This window comes from Piliocolobus tephrosceles, chromosome 17 (assembly GCF_002776525.5).
Source record: "Piliocolobus tephrosceles isolate RC106 chromosome 17, ASM277652v3, whole genome shotgun sequence".
NCBI classification, from domain to species: domain Eukaryota; kingdom Metazoa; phylum Chordata; class Mammalia; order Primates; family Cercopithecidae; genus Piliocolobus; species Piliocolobus tephrosceles.
The window spans coordinates 41,455,542-41,476,311 of record NC_045450.1 but is presented as its reverse complement, the minus strand read 5'-3'; the positions used below and the strand labels follow the sequence as shown (position 1 = coordinate 41,476,311).

General features: G+C 39.8%; 1 protein-coding gene across 2 annotated transcripts in view; it reads right to left on the bottom strand.

Moving 5' to 3' along the window:
- NUP93 (nucleoporin 93) overlaps nucleotides 1-20,770 on the bottom strand; it is a 113,157-nt gene that overhangs the window by 67,177 nt on the left and 25,210 nt on the right. For both annotated transcript variants that reach the window (XM_023209982.3, XM_023209983.3), the window contains exon 3: nucleotides 18,822-18,939. In XM_023209982.3, the coding sequence (XP_023065750.1) occupies nucleotides 18,822-18,939 (118 nt within the window). The remainder of the gene's footprint in view (nucleotides 1-18,821; nucleotides 18,940-20,770) is intronic.

The window sequence follows — 20,770 nt, the reverse complement described above, 5'->3', positions numbered from 1 at the left end:
AAGCTGTTATTTGAAGGAATACTAAAGCTGAACATTGTCCCAAGGTTTCTTTACAAATCCAGATATTCAGATTTGGATTTGCTTATTAAAAGCAGAGTCCATCATAATTTTACTATTATGTTAAAGAAAAGACACTAAAACCTTAATTTTTATATAGTTTTTGCACATATTCTTTATTTGTGCTACTATCTGGAAAACAGTGATATGGCCAGATACTGGTAAGAAAAATACAAAATAAAAGACTCCTCAACAGAAAGAAAAGGATTATTAAAATTATCCAACCCTCAACGATTTAAACAAGGGGGAAAAAAAACTATTTCTTTCATTATCAGGTTAGAGTTTTACCCACTGACATAAATAAAATGTAGCTTTCTGTAAGTTTTCTATGAAGAAAACTTAAAGGCAAAATTTTATTTTTCCATCAATCCCTATTATAAAATTGAAAATCACATTCCTCAAAGCGATAAAAAAAAAAAAAATCTGGCACCAACAAATAAAAGTATATTCAAGGATATAAACCTTAAGAAAAAAAAAAAGAAACTATAACCAGAGTAAAAATGCTGAGAAATGACAGTAAAATGAATTTGAAATAGCAACTACGGTAATGACCTGTGGGATACCGGTCCTACACGAAGGGTGAGAGAGGTGAGAGCACCCCTGCCTTTCTTCACCCCTACTTCAGGTCAGGATAGACAACCATGGCAACGGAGGGGTGGCCTTGTCTATGGGGCCCTATAAAATACTGGGTTGGGCTTTCATCCCTGTACCTGTGCCCTCCTCATCTCAAAATAGGGGCACAAGGATCTGCAATTCTAAAATTTTTTTTGGAAAAATAGGCTGATTTTAAAATCCACTTTCCCCACACTGTTCTCTCCATCAGTCTTCCAGCAGGTATGCGCAAATGGTTTTAAAAACAATGGTCCAGTTTTATTAACATGCTTGTTAACACTAAGTCCTCCAGCAGACTACTGAGGAGACCAAAATGTTTCCAGTTCTACTATTTTGCCATCTCACACCCTTAAGAAGATACTGGAGCATTTTAAGTAGCCAGATTCCCTCAGGAAAACCTACAACACTGAAACTGTAATAAGAATGGGGACTATATTACATCCACTTAAAGTGCTTAACACAGCATCATGCACAAATAAGTGCTCAACGTGACTGATTAACCTATAAATTGCTGAGTATTATTATTCAGAAGTTCTAGAAATGTCTACATAACTCCAGATGGTCATCAGCCTTTTCCAACTGTAGTGTTTCTTGGCAAACTATCATTTAGCATTTAATCTGGTGAAGTGTTCCTACACATTATTAGAACTTAATTTGGGCTGGGTGTGGTGGCTTACACCTGTGATCTCTGCACTTTAGGAGGCCAAGGTAGGTGGATTGCTTGAGCTCAGGAGTTTGAGACCAACCTGGGCAATATGGTGAAACCCTGTCTCTAGAAAAAACACAACAAATTAGCCAGGCATGATGGCATGTGTCTGTGGTCCCAGCTACTCAGGAGGTTGAGGTGGGAGGATCACTTGACCCTGGGAGGTGGAGACTACAATGAGCCCAGATCACACCACTGCACTCCAGCCTGGACAACAGAGCAAGACTCTGTCTCAAAAACAAAACAAAACAAAACAAAAAAAACTTAATCTGGTGACTGATAGGACCACCCACATATGAATTCTAAAATCAAGCAGTGATCAAGTCCAGTGGAAAGCATACTGAAAAAAGAGTTAGAACAACTGGGTTCTAGGTAACCGAATCATTCACCTCATGCCTCAGTTTCTTCATCTGCGAAATGAGAAAATACCACCAGACCAGGATAAAGTAAGAGCACTGCATGTATCTTCAACTATCTATACAATAGGATTCTCTTCAAAGCCAAGAGAAGCCATTTAAATGATTTCTAAAACACAGGCAGCACATTTTAATACATTTTTCAAATATGCAGACTGATTTAGACATTTCCAAAGAAATACTTATTCTGCTTCTCTGCTTTCTCTCATGGCATCTGTTGTTACTAGCAGCTAAGGAAAAGTAAAATCTAATGTCATTAACAGTAGACCCAAAATCCCTAGCACACATTTCATGGTGGGGGTGGGGGGCATACAGAGAGAAGCAAATGAAAAGGTGAACAAAATGAGAATGAGAGGAGCTGGGAGAAAGGTAGAGAAATCAGGTTAATGAATAAAAACAACAAGTCCATCTTTCATCTCTCCTGGCTCCTACTGATGGCAGACGGTGTATTTAATCTGCTGAGAGACCAGATTTAAGGCCTTCTTTTGGCATAGTCCATCCATGAATTATTAACATTTGCAGAAGCAACAGCACATCCGCTCACAGCAATCAGAGAGGGTAATGATGATTAACTAAGATGGGATTATTAATCCTCCCATTTTCCTTTCCCATGTCTCCCTCTCTTCTTTATTCTCCTCTGGGCTCTGACTACTTTTTAGGTAGTATATTTTGAGCTACAGCCTTAATATCAGATTCAATACCTCTATGATAAAAACAATTATAACTGACAAATTATAAGTTGTAAGTTTTAAAATATATGTTTTAAACATATATTTTATTGAACACTATGTCCTCGATGAAGCAAAGATAAAAACAAAGGTGGTTATAAATTTTTTATGGACTCAAACACTTAAAAGATAAATACACTGCTTTGCAGGCTGCTTTGTTTACAGTTTAGTGAAGAAAAAAAAATCAGTATTAGTCCACAGGTAGACTGAGTTTAAAAGTTGGCAGTGACACCTAGAAAAGTAGGTTTACCTACACCAGACTTCTGTTATCACTTAATTCAGTAGATCTCAAGCTAGAGTACTTGTTAAAATACAGACTCTGGGTTGCACCCTCAGAGATTTGGATTCAACAGGTCTGGGGAGGAGCCTGAGAATCACATTTCTTAAAAGTTCCCAGGTGATGCTGATGCTACCGGTCTGAGCGCCACACTCTAGAATCACTGACCAAAAGGCTTTTTTCTGGTTGCCAAAGGCGTTCAGGGCAGGAGAGGAATGGAGGAGGAAATTAAACCCAACCTGAGCTAGAAAGTTAATACAAAGACAGAGATGAGATCAGTGGCTCCTTCGCCTTCCTAACTCCCAAGGAAAAGCCTAGATGCGTAAAAGGCTCTGCAATGCACTTGTTGCTCCAAAATAAACCCCATCCCATAACACTGCCCCATCCTCAAAAAGGAAAGTAGAATGAATAATTAACAAATGGTGAAAAGCATGTATGAGGTTGGGAGGTAGATTAATTTACAACTTCATTTCCGAAACACAAGAAATACAACCAAATGTCTTCTTTCCCTGTTCTCCCTCTACTTAGAATTGGCTTTAATGTGTTACCAATCCTCTAATAAGTTGTAACTCTCACCTCAAACCTCGGCTTACTAAGTACTTGTGAGGACAAACCAATTCAAACTGTGTCTCCTCTGCTCTCACAATACAATGACAATCAACACAGAAGACTTCCTTTTGGGTTTTTATGGAGGCTTCCTTATGTAGGCATGCCTGATTAAACCACTGGCCACTGGTGATCAACGTAACCTTCAGCTCCTCTCCCTTCCCAGCAGGCTGGAGGAAACAGGGTCCAAGACCAAATACATATTTCGCAATATCACACAGTACTGTAACAGAAAACTCTTACAGGCCCTCAATACCAAGCTGAGTCAGACACTAAAAAACAAGGGTAGAAAATTAGCAGAGGCTTCAGGCAATGGCCAAAGTAAGGAAATGCACTTCAGAGTACATATTATAAGAGCAGAACATGAGCAAACTGGCTAGACAAATAAAACTAAATTCCATTTATCTGGGGTTTGCCAATGCAGAAAACACAAGTAATGAGAGTATGTAGGGCAGTGGAGAAACAAAGAAGAGGCCCACCTCTGATGGACAACAAGGTTAGGCTCCCACAGAGCTTCCGGGCCCCCGATGGGGAAATGGCATTCCATAGACAACAGGTAAGAAATGGTCAGAGGAAAGGCAGGGACAAAACATTAAGAAATTCGACCAGTGGTGAAAGAACTGGCTTAGTGTCTTTGCAGAAAAGAATAATATGGCATTTACCCAACCTATCCATCACGTGATGCCTTCCTCAGCAAGGTATAAAGGTATACAAGGTATAAAGAATCCGGAGTCCAATCTCACTCTCCAATTGTGCTCATTCCACAGGAAGATAGCTTTGGTGGGTGCATACTGCCAAGCTGTGGGAGCCATTCTAACAGCCATGTTTTTACAGCTCACACTTGATCAGAAATATGAGAAAAAATTCTACCCAACCATGTTCTCTACCCTTCTTTTGCCCTCAATACCACTGAGGCATCTGGTACACTCCCATTAGCAATGGCAGCTCCTGCTGACAGCCAGTCTAAAAAGGCTGAGGCAAGGGGACAGGTGGCAGAGAGGGGGATGCAAAGGACAGAAGGAAAGCAAAAGTGAAAGGAAGAAAGGAGAAAAGACTAAAAAAGAAAAAGAATGAGAAAGGGAAGGGAACAGAGAAGGCGGTATCCAGCGTAAAGCAGAAAGCAATATAATGGCAAAAACAAAAACAAAACCAAGAAACATTTCCTTCAATCTGCTCTAAAACCCCTGACATTCCTTCCAGCCCACCTAAAGTTCCAAATATGGCATTTGTTTCAGTTTGCTACTTTTTTTTGCTTGGCAGCAATGACCTACTCAGACAGCATAAACCCAGCACCACTTCACATAAAGGAAAACAGCAGTAAACTATGTCAGCAGTATCAACAAACATCAGTATCACTTTTTGTTCCAAAGTATATCTCAGATGGAAAAAATGAGGTTTCTCACCACTCAGTGTATAGTCCACAGAAGCCAATCATGCCAAATTACTCTTCTAAGTAGCATTCCCACCCCTAATTTAATTAACCAGCAAGTCTTTTATGCTGGAGGGAATAAATGGAAATGTCATTCCATAGAAAACAGGTGAGAAACAGTCAGAGGAAAGGCAGGGACAAAACATTAAGAAATTCCACCAGTAGTGAAAAAACTGGCTTAGTGTCTTTGCAGAAAAGAATAATATGGCATTTACCCAACGAATCCATCACTTGATGCCTTCCTCAGCAAGGCATAAGAAAAGTAAGATTACAGGACAAGCAAGGTATAAAGAATTATTTGGGGCCGGGCGCAGTGGCTCATGCCTGTAATCCCAGCACTTCAGGAGGCCGAGACGGGTGGATCACAAGGTCAGGAGATCGAGACCATCCTGGCTAACATGGTGAAATCCCGTCTCTACTAAAAAAAAAAAAATACAAAAAAAAAAAAAAATTAGCCGGGCGTGGTGGCAGGCGCCTGTAGTCCCAGCTACACCGGAGGCTGAGGCAGGAGAATGGTGTGAACCCGGGGGGTGGAGCTTGGAGTGAGCTGAGATTGCGCCACTGCACTCCAGCCTGGGCGACAGAGCAAGACTCCGTCTCACACACACACACACACACACACACACACACACACACACACACAAAAAAGAATTATTTGGGTTCAAATTCCACCTTTAATAGTAACTAATCTATCTTAGTCTCAATATCTTCCCCTTTTAAATAAAGATGATGCCAACACTCAATCAATCCATCTTATACACTGTAGTGTGGAACAAGAGAATGACAAAGCCCACTGAAAAGTACCATACAAATGAAAAGATTATTGTGATGTGTCCCTCAAAGTTCATACAAAGTTCCAGGCCTATTACTTCCCCCTAAATCTTCCAAATTAGGACAAAGTCACAGAACTTCTCAATAACCAGCCTTCCAAATAGTTTGAGGGGATAATGAAATGATGTAAGGGTTGTCCATGCAATCAGCACATCTCTGATCCCTTTTTGCACATAAGGAAGCTTTCCACTACAGAATAAAGGAAAAGACACTGTGTCAATTTACAGGAATTGACCAATTTTGAGCTACGAGGGCCACATTTTTATTTTTATTTTTCACTAGAGATGGGGTTTCACCGTGTTAGCCAGGATGGTCTCGATCTTCTCACCTCGTGATCCGCCCGCCTCAGCCTCCCAAAGTGCTGGGATTACAGGTACGAGCCACTGCGCCCGGCCTATGAGGGCCACTTTTACAGTCTATTTCTAACACACATTTCATGTATCAGTCCCTCACTTCTCTATTATCAATTTTCCTTGTCATTTCAAACAGCAGATGTTCTACTGTTTCAAGTATCTGGTTTAAAAAGTTCAACACTCCCCAAATGGTACCTGTTCTAACAACTTCAAGGGGGAGTACAGCAGTCAAGAAAGTGACTATGGAGCCATTTTCCAAATGTTCTGAATTAAGCCCATCTTATTTTTGTGATTGGTGGGGGTGGGGGAAGTCAATTTTTCCTGCTTAAAGCCATTTGGTTCTCATTTGCTCTCAAAGTCATAGATTTAATGTTTTTGTCATCTCACTCCCTCAGCCTTAACTGGAGGGGTGAAAACACACCTTTTATTCCAGTCAAAAGATGCCCAGGCTGTGAAAGAAGATAGTGAAAGTTTTTCGTGACCAATGATGACTTCTCCAACCACTCCTGAGCCCCTGGCCAGCTCTCTCCATGAACAGGACACTACACCAGCTCTTCACCTAGATTCTAATTTCAACTCCATGCCAGCAGAGTGGAACCAGGCAAACCTAATTGTCACCTACTCTTCCATACTCACTGACACCCCTTCTCCCTTCCCTGCTTAGTCTTCTCTTCCTGATTCTGTTATGCTAGGTTATGCTAGATTCTGTTATGCTAGATTGTGTTTGTTTATAAAAGCCAGATAGCCCAAAGAGTACCAGTTTGCAAGACATCAGGTGTTAATGTTCAGCTGAAAGTCAATTCCTCACTTTTACACTCTTAGACGTGAAGAATTTTGCTGTAGAGAAATCTGTCTTGTATCCTGGAATATACACACAAAGTTGAGGGCTTTGTGTCTTTAAAACCAAATACACATAATACCCTTAGACAGACAAATCATATTATGCAATACAAGATTTCAACATTCCGGCACACTGCCAGGGCTTAATGGCCAGTCAGACGCTAAGTAAGGAAATGGGTTTGCATTAAACCTACAAATAAGTCAACAATCAATAGTTCAGTATTACAGTAAAAACCTGATGTGCCCTTTAAATTGCTTCTAGCATCATGCTTCTAACTCAAGTTCAGCTTCAGAAGCAAAACAAAACAAAGATGATCAAGCAAGAAGCTGAACACAACCTATTTTCACAAGCACAAAGCTTTGGCATTTTGAAACTAAAAGCTGCTCCAAGATTTCACAGAAATCCTTTCAGTGTACCTGTAGGGCAGCAAACCTGAAAAATAATAAGCTGAGTTTTAGACAGTAAATTAAACTGACAGCTCAGCAAGCAGAAAACTATGGCAAAAAAAAAAGCAAGCACCTGGAGATAAACGGATGAAATAGGTTTGGTCTTTCTGCAAAGTGAATGCCCCTCAACCACCACCTCCCAATACTCCGCAAGAGTTCACATCAGGGTTGAGAAAGTATGTTCTGGCTTCTTCCTCAATCACCGTTATTTTACTACTAAGCTTGTGTAAATAAGAGCTATGACTACCACATCCATTCAAAAGATGGTATACTTTTCTCCGGCACTGTGGGCTTTCTACTCTTTATTTTGCTCTAAATGAAAGATCAATTATACTTCTATTTTATAGTTTCACTAACTTTCCTCCTTCTAATACATTCTGAAAAAATTCACTCCTTTACTAAAACAGTCTTAAGTCTGCAAATGAAATTTAAAGCCTAGGCAGCTAAGAGCACAGTATTAGACTCAAATCAACAGACTGGAGCTCTGGTCTGGCATACCTAGCCTCTGTAAGCCTTAGCTTCCTCATCTGTGACATGGGGTTAACAGTAAGTATCCACCTCAGAGGGTTGCTGGGAAGATTAAATGAACAAGCCTAGGAAGTGCTTAGCACAGCATCTGAACAGAATAAATGTTCAATAAACCTTGGCTTTGCCTCCCTGATGTTAGCTGGGGTAAAACAAAAGTCAATTTTTTTTTTTTTTTTTTTTTGAGATGGAGTCTCGCTCTGTCACCCAGACTAGAGTGCAGTGACACATCTCGGCTCACCGCAAGCTCCCCCTCCCAGGTTCACACCATTCTCCTGCCTCAGCCTCCTGAGTAGCTGGGACTACAGGCACTCACCACCACACCCAGCTAATCTTTTGTATGTTTTAGTAGAGGCGGGTTTCACCGTGTTAGCCAGGATGGTCTCGATCTCCTGACCTTGTGATCCGTTCACCTTGGCCTCCCAAAGTGCTGGGAGCCACCGCACCTGGCCAAAAAAAAAAAATTTTTTTTCTTTTTTTGGGACAGAGTTTCGCTCCTGTCACCCAGGCTGGAGCGCAATGGCGCAATCTTGGCTCACTGCAACCTCCGCCTCCCGGGTTCAAGCAATTCTCCTGCCTCAGTCTCCTGAGTAGCTAGGATTACAGGCATGCACCACCACACCCAGCTAATTTTGTATTTTTAGTAGAGATGGGGTTTCTCCATGTTGGTCAGGCTGGTCTCAAACTTCTGATCTCAGGTGATCCGCCCACCTCAGCCTCCCAAAGTGCTGGGATTACAGGCATGAGCCACTGCGCCTGGCCAAAAGACAAGAATTTAATGTCTCTGGTACTATGTTTCACCACAATGGTGAGAAACAGGGAAGGAAGAAGGAAGGAGAGAAAAACACAACTATTTAAACTTGTGGTACTCAAAATACGGTCAAAGGCACACTGGTCCGCAGATGGTTTGCTCCCAGTCTGCAGCAGATAAGTGCAAACACCACAATAAGGATTTAGAGATTTTTATAGCAAACTGAGTAATTTTATAGCTATCAAATCCAATTTTAAAAAGGGCTTATATTTTGCATGTCTTTTTTTCCTAGTAATTCATTTTTGTTATATTTTATAAAAGTATCTCTCAGTCTGAAGCAAAGTGAAGAAAAAAAACTGGTTTGAGAAGCACTGATTCAGTAAAAGCACTTTTTGAATGAATAACACCTACCACCACATTCATTCAATGCTAAGACATCTGGGGCAGTTTAGGACCTCATTACAGAATTAAATGATCCTGTAAACGCCCATAAACTTTCAAGGGTCCGCCAGGCCCTGTTCATGTAGAGACTGGTACTCCTGTTGAGACAGATTGATGTGCACTGTGAAAGTGACAGAACCTACTAGAAGAGGAGAGAAAACTCCCAGGGAATATCACACTAGTGTATTCTGGTACCTTGAGCAAATCAAGCATATCATATAACCTTCCATGGCTGTTTCTACCTGTCCCTAAGATGGCAACAGCATTTTAAAATATACTATTTTTTTTAAAGAAAAGGGAGAAGTGGAAGAAACTCTCCCCCATATCCTTTTGTTCATCCCATTCAAAGAAATAAACCAAATTAGTAATTTTTAAAAATCAGCAAGTAAATCCACACTCCCACCTACATTCTGCTGACCTAACCCTCCCTCCCTTTTGTTTCATAAATTAAACAAATAGCCTAGTCTTCACTGCAAATATGTCTTATAAGACAAGGGTTCTTTCTGAATAATTTCTTGGCAGCTGTGTCCTGCCCAGCCCTGCTCAGCAGATTCTGCTGCAATGCTTCAAGTGCTGCAGCTTTCTGGAAAGCACAGGCAGGATTTTGCTGATGGCATCTCAGCCTCACAGCCACTCCACAGTGAGAGGCAAGGACTGGCCCTTCTGTCCTCCAGAATAATTAAAGTGGTGCGTGCACCACTGCTGATCTTGTGATCACTGCAGACCAGCAGCTGTCAGAATCAAGGGCCTTAGTCCCAGCATGGCTGCCAGCAACCTGGGCTTGGGGTATACATTCAGCCTTTCCATATCTGAAGTGCAAGATGGAAGCTGAGCATCTGTGAAATGGAAAGATGTTTTAAAACATAGCAATACACACTGGTTCTTAGAACACTGCAGCAAAAGAAAATGCTAAGTTGCATGTTCTCACCCACAGGTGGGAACTAAACAATGAGATCGCTTGGACATAGGAAGAGGAACATCACACACCGGGTCCTATTGTGGGGAGGGGGTGGGGTGAGGGATAGCATTAGGAGATATACCTAATGTAAATGACGAGTTAATGAGTGCAGCACACCAACATGGCACATGTATACATATGTAACAAACCTGCATGTTGTGCACATGTACCCTAGAACTTAAAGTATAATTTAAAAAAAACAAAAAGAAGAATTAGGCATGACTTGCTGCCTAAGCTTGATACCCTGGAAAAAAAAAAAAGAAAATTGTAAGTCTAGGTCTTGTCAGTAGGGGATGTTGCCTGTCTTACCTCCCAGATTCTTTTCCCGGTCTCCACCAAACAAAGAAACAAAAAGAAGTAAAGCCAAGGGTTTCCCCTCCATGTAATCCCCTCTCTCAGTTCTACCGCAGATCATGGATTTTTAGTGAGACACCAACAACCTGGGCTCCAAAGTTTTGTAACTGAGAAGCCTGTTTGCCAACTGCCACATCAGGCTGCAGGCCTGCACACCTTTGGATCGAACATTCCAAAACAGAAATAAGAGATCACAAGGTGCTGTGGCAAGCAGATCAAAGTGGCACACTGGGTAAAGGGCTGCCACCTGAGAACAACAGACTGATCTACAGTAAAACATTCAATATCTGACAAGGCTTTAACCACCATTTAAATCACAACTACTCCAGTATCAAATAGTTCAGCAGATAAAAAGACATGCCCATTTCTGGTGCCTGCAACCAAGCAATTTATAGATGCCAGACTGAAGATGTCAATCTATGTTTCTCATCTCCAGAGTGCTGGGGCATCAGTGGATATCGGCAGGTTAAGAGACAGCTGGTTAAGGAGGGAGGGGACAACTCAACTCCAGTTCAAAGACACCAGAGCCTGGTCAATATCTGAAGTCTTCTATTAAAATGTCAGATAAATATTTTAGCCACAGGGCTTGTTCCAAAATAATCTTAGAGAACCATTCCAACTTCTTTCTTCTTTAAGATGGTAATTGATATTCTCTTGCTCACTATAGGATATAAGAAACCTCCTAGAAGACAAAAAAGCCTGTCATTTCCTGCTCGTTCAGAATGCATTCAGCATCCATTTATTTGCTTGTTCTGAAAGCTCTGCATTCAGGAGTAAGTGTGAATGGATAAATAAAAAGGCTGAAATCTTGTATCCCTGGCTCACATAAAAGCAGTTTTTCACATTTTCCCCAGACCCATTTTTATTCCAAAGTTACCATTTTTAATTCCATTCACAGAATACTTTAATGTAATTGCATACTTTGCCACCAGACCACAATGCCTACCTTTTCCCTTATCACGGACAGGCAGAAAAATTAAATCATTTCAATTTCTTACCACTGTGATCAGCATTAGGCTACCTAATTATAAACACGAATGAGGATGCCACATTAGCCTGCCTCTGTGAAGACACTATTTTTTTTTTTTTTTTACAGGTTTACTGGTTTTTTACCAACTCTAAGATTTATACTGGGTCAGGGTTTAATGACAAGGAACAGCAAATATGTTTATTAAGTAGGTGTGATGTAGACACCACTGTGTTCACATAGGGGACAAACCTTGGCACCACTTATTGTCCCTGAACCAGAACATGGCACAGTAAGATGTAATGTCTTTTCTACATGCAATTCAGTCACCACACCCAAATCTTGGCCTAAAATGTACCCAGTGTCCCAGGAAAGGATTTCTCTCCACTAACAGACTTTGGATATGGTGATTATCAGATTCATCACTCCTACTGAGCCCAGGAGCATTAACTATAGGTTGTTTTAAGTCCAGGATGGGCAGCTGTCATAAGCTGAGAAAGACCAAGATTCAAATATCCATTAAATCCCTCTAAAAACTCAAAAGAAAGGGTATCATGAACATCCTGTTCATTCTCTTAGGAACAAGAGGAATATAACAAAGGAGATCAATAAACACAAATGCTTAACTAAAAGCCTTCACACCATTAGATTCCACGGAATAGTCCCTTATATTTTTATATTATGTGAAAATATTTAGAAAGTAAAGACTTATTCCTTCAGGGTCCACAGTTCATCAGTTCAAAATCATCCAGTTTGGGCTAGATCACCATTTTGTGCAGAAGAGCCTACTCAGGCATATTAAGAACAGAAACAAGGTGGAAGACAGGGATGTTCTGCCTACTTAAACCATTTCTCAGAATCGTTACACAAATTATCAGTACACAAACAGATGCAACTCTCAAGAACTTCATCTCTTCCTTAGATTTGCTAAAGCAGGTCTGGTAATAATACTTTTTTTGGTAAACATACTTAGCAGTTTCAGTTTCAGAAACAGATGAAAATGACAACTGCATTTCTTTCAGTCTTAGAAGATACTGTTTACCCATTCAGACTGTACTTTCCCTTAACTGATTCAAGCTAAGGAAATTTTACTGCACTTTTTCTTCAATATTAATATTTTGCCAGTAATTCCTAAAGAACTATTAGCATACTAATCATTCTAGGCAAATCAGACCCAACAAACTGCCACAGGATTTCTGCAACCTGTTCCCAACCAACAACTTGCCAGTACTACAAACACCCAATTAGTGAGCAACTACTTTTCGTCTTTGCTGTTATATATAGCTGCATTTAAGGAGCAGAAGATGGAAAACTAAAAGATAGACTATAAAAATAATTCAGGTGATAAGGGGTTACAACACTATTGATTCATTTTTAAATTTTATTTATTTTTTGAGAGAGTCTCTCTCTGTCGGCCAGGCTGGAGTGCAGCAGTGCCATCTCAGCTCACTACAACCTCCACCTCTCGGGTCAAGTGATTCTCCTGTCTTAACCTCCCAAGTAGCTGGGATTACAGGTGTGCGCCAACATGTCCAGCTAATTTTTGTATTTTCAGTAGAGATGGGTTTCACCATGTTGACCAGGCTGATCTTGAACTCCTAACCTCAAGTGATCTGCCTGCCTCAGCCTCCCAAAGTGCTGGGATTACAGGTGTGGGTCACTGCACCCGGCCATTGATTCATTTTTATACTTACCAAAGCCAATTAGTTTCTTCTTACTATTACTATTTTACTATTTAAAAGGCAAACTAAAAGTGGTTTCAGCATATTCTACATTTCCAAGGACAGAAAAAGGAAGAAAATAATGAATATGTTATAGACACAATGCGTGGCAAGCAAAACAAGTTTTTAACAGTCAATTATTATCACACCTTTAGTCTTATATATGGTAGATCAATTTCCCTGACTCTAATTTTTTTAAGGTATTTTATCCTGTTTATCACTTCTTTTCCTCTTTACTCATATAGGACAGATTTCCATCTGGAGATTTAGGCAGATTATGAAGACCTTCAGAACAGAGTCTTTTTTTTAGGGGGGAGGGCAGTGGTAGAAGGAGCTGAATTTTCACTTAACTAAGATTAGAATTGGCTGCTAAGTCAATTCCAACAACATAATCTAGATTTCTATTTACTTTGTAAGGAAGCATTCAGAAAGTTTTGTCTTTTCCTATGCATGGAAGCCAATATACTATATTTGGAGGCTGTGGGGAAGACACGTCTATTAAGACTAGGGAAGAGGTGATATCTAAGGAAAGCTTAAGGGTCTTAGACTGAAATTAGGGCTTGGATGTTCCAGGACAAGTGAAGGCAGTGAGCAAAGATATAAGTTATAACAGAAAAAAGAATGGGTTGGGCACTTACATATATATACACACACAAGCAGTTCCTTCTACCTTGGAAAAATGCCAAAATTTAATGCCATCTATACTTACCTTAAAAACTACGCATTTAATACTTTAAGAAGCAGAGAGTTTCTAGTTGAAAAATGTCTCTAGATACACCTCTCAAATACATTACAGACTGTTAACATGTTTAGAAAAAGTAACTACTATTAAATTCTGAAATCAGAGATAAGTAGTCACCCTCATTTCCCAAAGGCTCAAAAGAGAATGATGAAGATGACATGAGAGACTTAGTTGGGACCTGCAGTACTGAACGACTAGCAATGGATATCTTATCCCAATACTGCCCATGGATGTGAAATGGAGTTAGATTTGAAGATGTTTCATTCTTTACAGTAACAGTTTTAAAATTTCTGGCACTATAAGTACAGTGGGTTGAAGTGTGTGTTCCACAAAAAGATATATCCAGGTCCCAACCTCTGGTCCTTGTAAATGTGACCTTACTTTGAAATAGGGTGTTTGCAAATGTAATTAAGGATCTCAAGAAGAGATTATCCTGGATTTAGGGTGGGTCCTAAATCCAATGACTGGTGTCCTTATGTGACATAAAAGGTAGACCTGACACACACAAGGAAGAACCCTGTGAAGATGGAGGAAGAGACTGAAGTTATGCTGCCGTAAGCCAAGGAATGTCAGGAGCCAGTCAGAAGCCAGAAGAGAAAGGAGTCTCCCCTAGAGCCTATGGAGAGAATGTGGTGCTGCCAATACCTTGATTTCAAAGTTCAGGATTCCAAAACTGTGACAGAATAAACTTCTGTTGTTTTAGGCCACCAAGTTTGTAGTACTTTGTTACAGCATCCCTAGGAATTTAATATAGTAAGTTTGGCAATTATTTATTATTGCTCTGCAATGGTCTAATGCCATTAAAAATATTTTTAATTATTAGGGATACATCATAATTATATTTATTCATGTTGTATACATGATACTTTGATACAAGCATACAATGTGTAATGATCAAATCGTCAACCAGGATATCCTTCACCTCAAGTGTTTATCATTTCTTTGTGTTAGAAACATTCCAATTCCACTCTTAGTTATTTTGAAAGTCTAATGCCATTTAAAAATATTATAGCCTAATGCTGAGAAACTGCACCTCCCATTTTCATGGCCAACTCAGGCTATTTCTGCATAGACTTCTTGAAATATACATGCAATCTAGTGAAAAAGCCCAGAATATAACTGAACTATGTAAATTTGCACTTTATTATTATATAATACATTATCCATGATACATTAGATCTGTTCAGATCACAGTAAAGATGTGCAATATGCCCTCAATATTTTTTTCTCCAAAGACAGAAGTGAGCAAGTGGATCTCTGTGAGAGGACACATACTCCCAAGCACTACAAAGTCATTTAGAAAAGATCCAGTACAGCTGTTTTAGCAGCATGTCCTGTTATCACTCTTCACCTCTATTACACAAATGTAATTCTTTATGACCATTTCCAAAAAATAAAATCAATAAACATTAAAAAAATTCTACTAGTATCATCCACACATATATTTTAGTGGCATTTCTTTAATATACTACCTCTGCTGGTCACAGCAATTTAAAAAAAAATGCATTCACAATGCACACAAACATTATTGATTATGACAAACAACGAAATGGTAACAACAAAAACCCATATTAATTTCAAGCTCCATTAGAAGCAGAAGGAAATATAATCAATGTTTACCAAATAGAAAAGGACAATGTATACATGGCAAAATGCCTTTAAGCTTATAAGTAATGCAAACAAGGGATAGTACAAAGTCCTGGACAGTATTTGTCAAAGAATGCATCAGCATTTCCTTTTTATGAACAGTACTTTAAGTGGCTTATAAATTGACATAATAATTTCACTCTGACTGATAGCACATGGAATTAGGGTGCATTCTCACCTCAAAAAAATGCACTGATTGAAAAACAGAAGTTCAATTACAAAAGTCCATCAGATTTATGGTATGTGAATCATATCTCAATTAAGCAATTAAAATAAATGAAAAAAAAGTCCATCAAATAGTATATGTGGCTTTTCTAAAGACAAATCACTGAAAATGTCCAAGTTTACTCTTCTTGGATAACCAACACGTTATGAGAAGAATTAAGAGGAGGATCACTCCGTGCCAGGAGTGCAAGCTGGCTTGGCTCTTACACTTGGTTACTAAACAAGAAGTCAGGGAAGGATATGTGTACAGAAGTTTAAGCACAGGTCAACTGAACCACACAATACAATTTAAAACCTCCAATCCCTGTTGATTGAAAACAGAGTTTCCCCAGATTAGGCCAAAGCTAAATCTTCTCCTTTAAGCTTTTGCTGGTAAGAAGATGAAGTCAACAGAGAACTTACTTCAAAACTAGTAAGCCTTAAACTTACTTCGGGTCTAGATGATCAATTCCTAATTAATCAAAAGTTATCTTGGACTGACCATTTTGCATTTTTGAAGCTATTCTGGAACAGCACAACGAAGAGGTGAGTTGTCTTTTGTTTTTGAGACAGGGTCTTGCTCTGTCATCCAGACTTAAGTACAGTGGTGCACACAGGAAGGACTCACTGCAGCCTCAACCTCAACCTCCTGGACTCAAGTGATGTTCCCACCTCAGCCTACCCCTGTAGCTGGGACTACAGGCGTGCGCCAGCATACCCCGATAAATTTTTATCTTTATAGAGACAGAGTGACATAGTTTGAATACATGTCCCTGCCAAATCTCATGTTGAACTGTAATCCCCAATGTTGGGGGTGGGGCCTGGTGGGAGGTGACTGGATCATGGGAGCAGATTTCTCATGAATGGTTTAATACCATCCTCTTGGTGCTGTCCTCATGACAGTGAGTTCTTATAAGATCTGGTGTTTGAAAGTGTGTGGCACCCACTGCACCCCCGCCAACCCCATCCAACTCTTTCTAGCTCCTGCTTTTACCATGTGACGTGCAAGCTCCCACTTCACCTTTTGCCATGAGTAAAAGTTCCCTGAGGCCTCCCCAGAAGCAGATGCTGGTGCTATGCTTCTTGTACAGCTTGCAGAACCATGAGCCAATTCAACCTCTTTTCTTTATATATTACCCAGTCTCAGGTATGTCTTTATAGCAATGCAAGAATGGCCAAATACAGGGGGTATCACTATGTTGCCCAAGCTGGTCTTGAACTCCTAGGCTCAAACAATCCTCCCACCTCAGCCTCCTACCATGCTGGGATTAGAGGCATGAACTACTGTGCCTGGCCAAGAGGTGAACTTTTGAAAAGGAAGCATCCTTAATCTCAAAGTTCAAAGATTTCTCAGTGGTACAGGACCAAAGCTCTGGTGCGCTCTTTGCAAATTAAGAAATTCTCTTTGATGTAACTAAGCATATATTGTCAGAAAACCATCTAATGGCAGTGTTGAAGGAGGGTATTCTTGATTAAGTACAAGGTTACATGAGATGATCATTACGAGTCAATACATTTACAAACCTGTCAATACCTTAAGGTAAAAAAAATGGAGTTTCACATCACTGGAAATGCATGAAGTGCATCACAAAATGCTGTTGAGTATTCCAAATATCTACTCTAAGAATATCAAAGAAGGCCGGGCGCGGTGGCTCAAGCCTGTAATCCCAGCACTTTGGGAGGCCGAGACGGGCGGATCACGAGGTCAGGAGATCGAGATCATCCTGGCTAACACAGTGAAACCCCGTCTCTACTAAAAAATACAAAAAACTAGCCGGGCGAGGTGGTGGGCGCCTGTAGTCCCAGCTACTCGGGAGGCTGAGGCAGGAGAATGGCGCGAACCAGGGAGGCAGAGCTTGCAGTGAGCTGAGATCTGACCACTGCACTCCAGCCTGGGCGACAGACCGAGACTCCGTCTCAAAAAAAAAAAAAAAAAAAAAAAAAAAGAATATCAAAGAAAATGTAAAAAACACTTTGTTTTTCAAACAAACAATTTCTTTGGTATTTTCAACATTAAAAACAAACAAAAACCCTTTCAGCAGGTGCCATTTCTTTCCACATTATTAGGAATACTCCCAAAATATATGGTGATTATTCATCTCTGTTATACGTATTTGTTAACAGAGAGCCTCAAGCAATTGTATGGGGGAGGGGGGCTAAAACTTAAAAAAAAGTTTAAAAAGTATACATGCCATTTTAAGATTACATGGAAATGAGAAGGCAATTATAAGTTGACAGGCAAATACGATTTAGCATATAAAACTGGAAAAACTGGATTTTCATACTTTGGGAACATAGCAGCAATAGGAAAAATATCTATAGTTCTTCAACTCTCAACTCAAAGTACAGTTTTAGGTTTCTGAATTCAAATAAATGCAGTAGAAATGTGGCCATTAGATGGACTAAAATGGTTCTTAGGAAGGGTACTGGGGTAAAGAGTGTTAATTCAAATTCAGCCCAAATAATATTGCCCATTTCTACCAGAATTTGCCTCTGCAGGAGGCATCCTTTCATTTTCAGGTAAATCAATGATTAAAAAAAATAAAATGGTGCCCCACTGTCCCTTCACTAATGCAAATGCAGTGTTCCAATTCCTCAAAAACTAAACAGACTGTGAGTTTTTTCCTTAACAATTTTATGTCAGTTTCTGATTAGATTAAAACAGCTATCGATTGCTAGTGGCATGTTTGGTTAAATGAGACTGGAGTGCTCTATTAGACTATTTCCTGGTGCCACTAATGCAGCCAAACACTTCTTGGAAATCATTGAGTAGGTTTCAGTAAATAGTACTCTAAGTTTTCCCCAGCTCTTTGCCAACCAATACAAGCAAGATGTAAAAAAGAAATGTGGAAGACGAATAGTAAAATTATTTGAGATCCAGCAAAGAAAGCGAAAGAAACTTCAGACTAATGTCTCTGAGCCTTGGATTAAACCCAAGGAAAGAAGAGAAATCTGTTCTCCTAATTATAATAATCTAAAAAGTGCAGGTTGGAATTGCTTTCTTAAATTCAGCTACACAGAGAGCTCTGAAAATAACCCAATGTTTTCCACTATACCTCCAAAGCTGAATCTACTGTTCTCTTAATATCTGAGGAAGAAGAAAATTAACAAAGAAAACTGAAATTCCTTAATCAGCTGGTTAATAAAGGGCCAGGGTCTTCAGCCTGGGTTATATGGTCTGGGTTCCACCTGCACTTGGCAGCCCTTACCTGAATGTCGGTGTCCTTCACGGGCTCAAGAGGCTCAAAGGTGGTGGCTGCACTCAGACTCTCCAATCGCTGGGAGATGTGGGATATGTCAAGTCCCCGAGACCCAAGGAGAACTGACCTATGTGAGGATATACAATAGGGAGATATAAGTAAGGGGAAAAGTAGGATTAGGACATCTAATATGCTTCATCAAATACTGGAGAGTATTTTTCATTCAAAACTTCCTATATACCGTCCAGACACTTTTACATAGTTGTTTTATATCTTTCCATAGAAATCACATGGAATAAGAGCCATAACATTGTACTTTGTAGTAACAGATTCAAATTCTAAGCATGCCTAAATTTGAGAACCTTGTCTAGAATAAAACGATACTACTATCATAGGCTAGACTGCTCCAAACATGTCATAGTAAAGAAACCCATGAGGTACATGCTATCAGTCATCCCCATTTTATGGATGAGAGAACTAAGGTATAAAGAGTTTAACCAGCTTGCCCAGAGTCACAGAGTCAGGAAGTGGCAGAGGCAGGTCTTGTAGTTCTGCAGTACAACTCTTTTTTTTTTTTTTTGAGACAGAGTCTCACTCTGTCGTCCAGACTGGAGTGCAGTGGCAGGATCTCGGCTCACTGCAACCTCCACCTCCCAGGTTCATGTGATTCTCCTGCCTCAGCCTCCTGGGTTGTATAGCACAACTCTTAACCACGATCCTACACTTACAGCCTCCGTAGATGGATATAGTGAACTACAACATTGTAGACGTTTCAGGAGTAACCTAGTATAAACGTCATTCATGAGCTAAGGAAACTAAAGGTTCAAGGTGATCAATGATTTGCCCAGGAGCAATCAAACCAGAATTCAAGGTCAGTTCTCCATGGCTTCCCTTCAAAAGCCAAACACCATCTTCAGCACATCTGCAGGTTCCCTCTCTGCTGCCCAGTCTAATAATATAGAAGGCTGTTATCTGACCAGTAAATGCTTTTGAAGAGAAATGGGAATAATATAGTCAGCTTTATTTCTACTCACCTGGAGCAAGGTAACGATGTAAGGGTTGTTTTTTTAAAGAAAAGATTGCACTAATATCTAGAACACCCTCTGGAAGAAAGAAACTTAGGGGAAATCCATTTATTTTATTTTATTTTATTTTATTTTATTTTATTTTATTTTATTTACAGACAGGGTCTTGCTCTGTTGCCCAGGCTGGTCTCAAACTCCCGGCCAAGCGATCCTCCTGCCTCAGCCTCCAAAAGTGCTGGGATTACAGGCGTGAACCACCACATCCAGTCCATTAATTTGTAGACTGTTACTGGATTATAAATTAGTACTGAAAACTTTCACTGATAACATTTGTGTTCACTTTGAGTAATTTAATAGTCGGTATACCTACAGGTATAACACCTAAAAGTTTCAATCCTGAACTAACAGACTTATTGGAGAAGAGAAAGAATTTCACATATGTAGTTCTAATCCAATAAATACTAAAGCAACAGATTACATTTACCCAGAGGTTCCTTCCTATAGATTTTTGTCTCTTCCAGGTCAACTATGATGTCATTCCCAGGGCTTTCCCTCTAGGTTGCCATATATTTCCTCTCTCCTCTAATAATCCTAAATAGTTAACTCTGTATAAGAGTGTGTCTCCCTTATCAAAAGAAGACATTTATGCAGTCAACAAACATATGAAAAAAAGCTCAATATCACCGATCATTAGAGAAATGCAAATCAAAACCACAATGAGATACCATCTCACGCCAGTCAGAATGGCGATTACTAAAAAAGTCAGGAAACAATAGTTGTTGGCAAAGCTGTGGAGAAACAGGAATGTTTTTAAACTATTGGTGGGAGTGTAAATTAGTTCAACCATTGTGGAAGACAGTGTAGCAATTCCTCAGTGATCTAGAAACAGAAATACCATCTGACCCACCAATCCCACTACTGAGTATACACCCA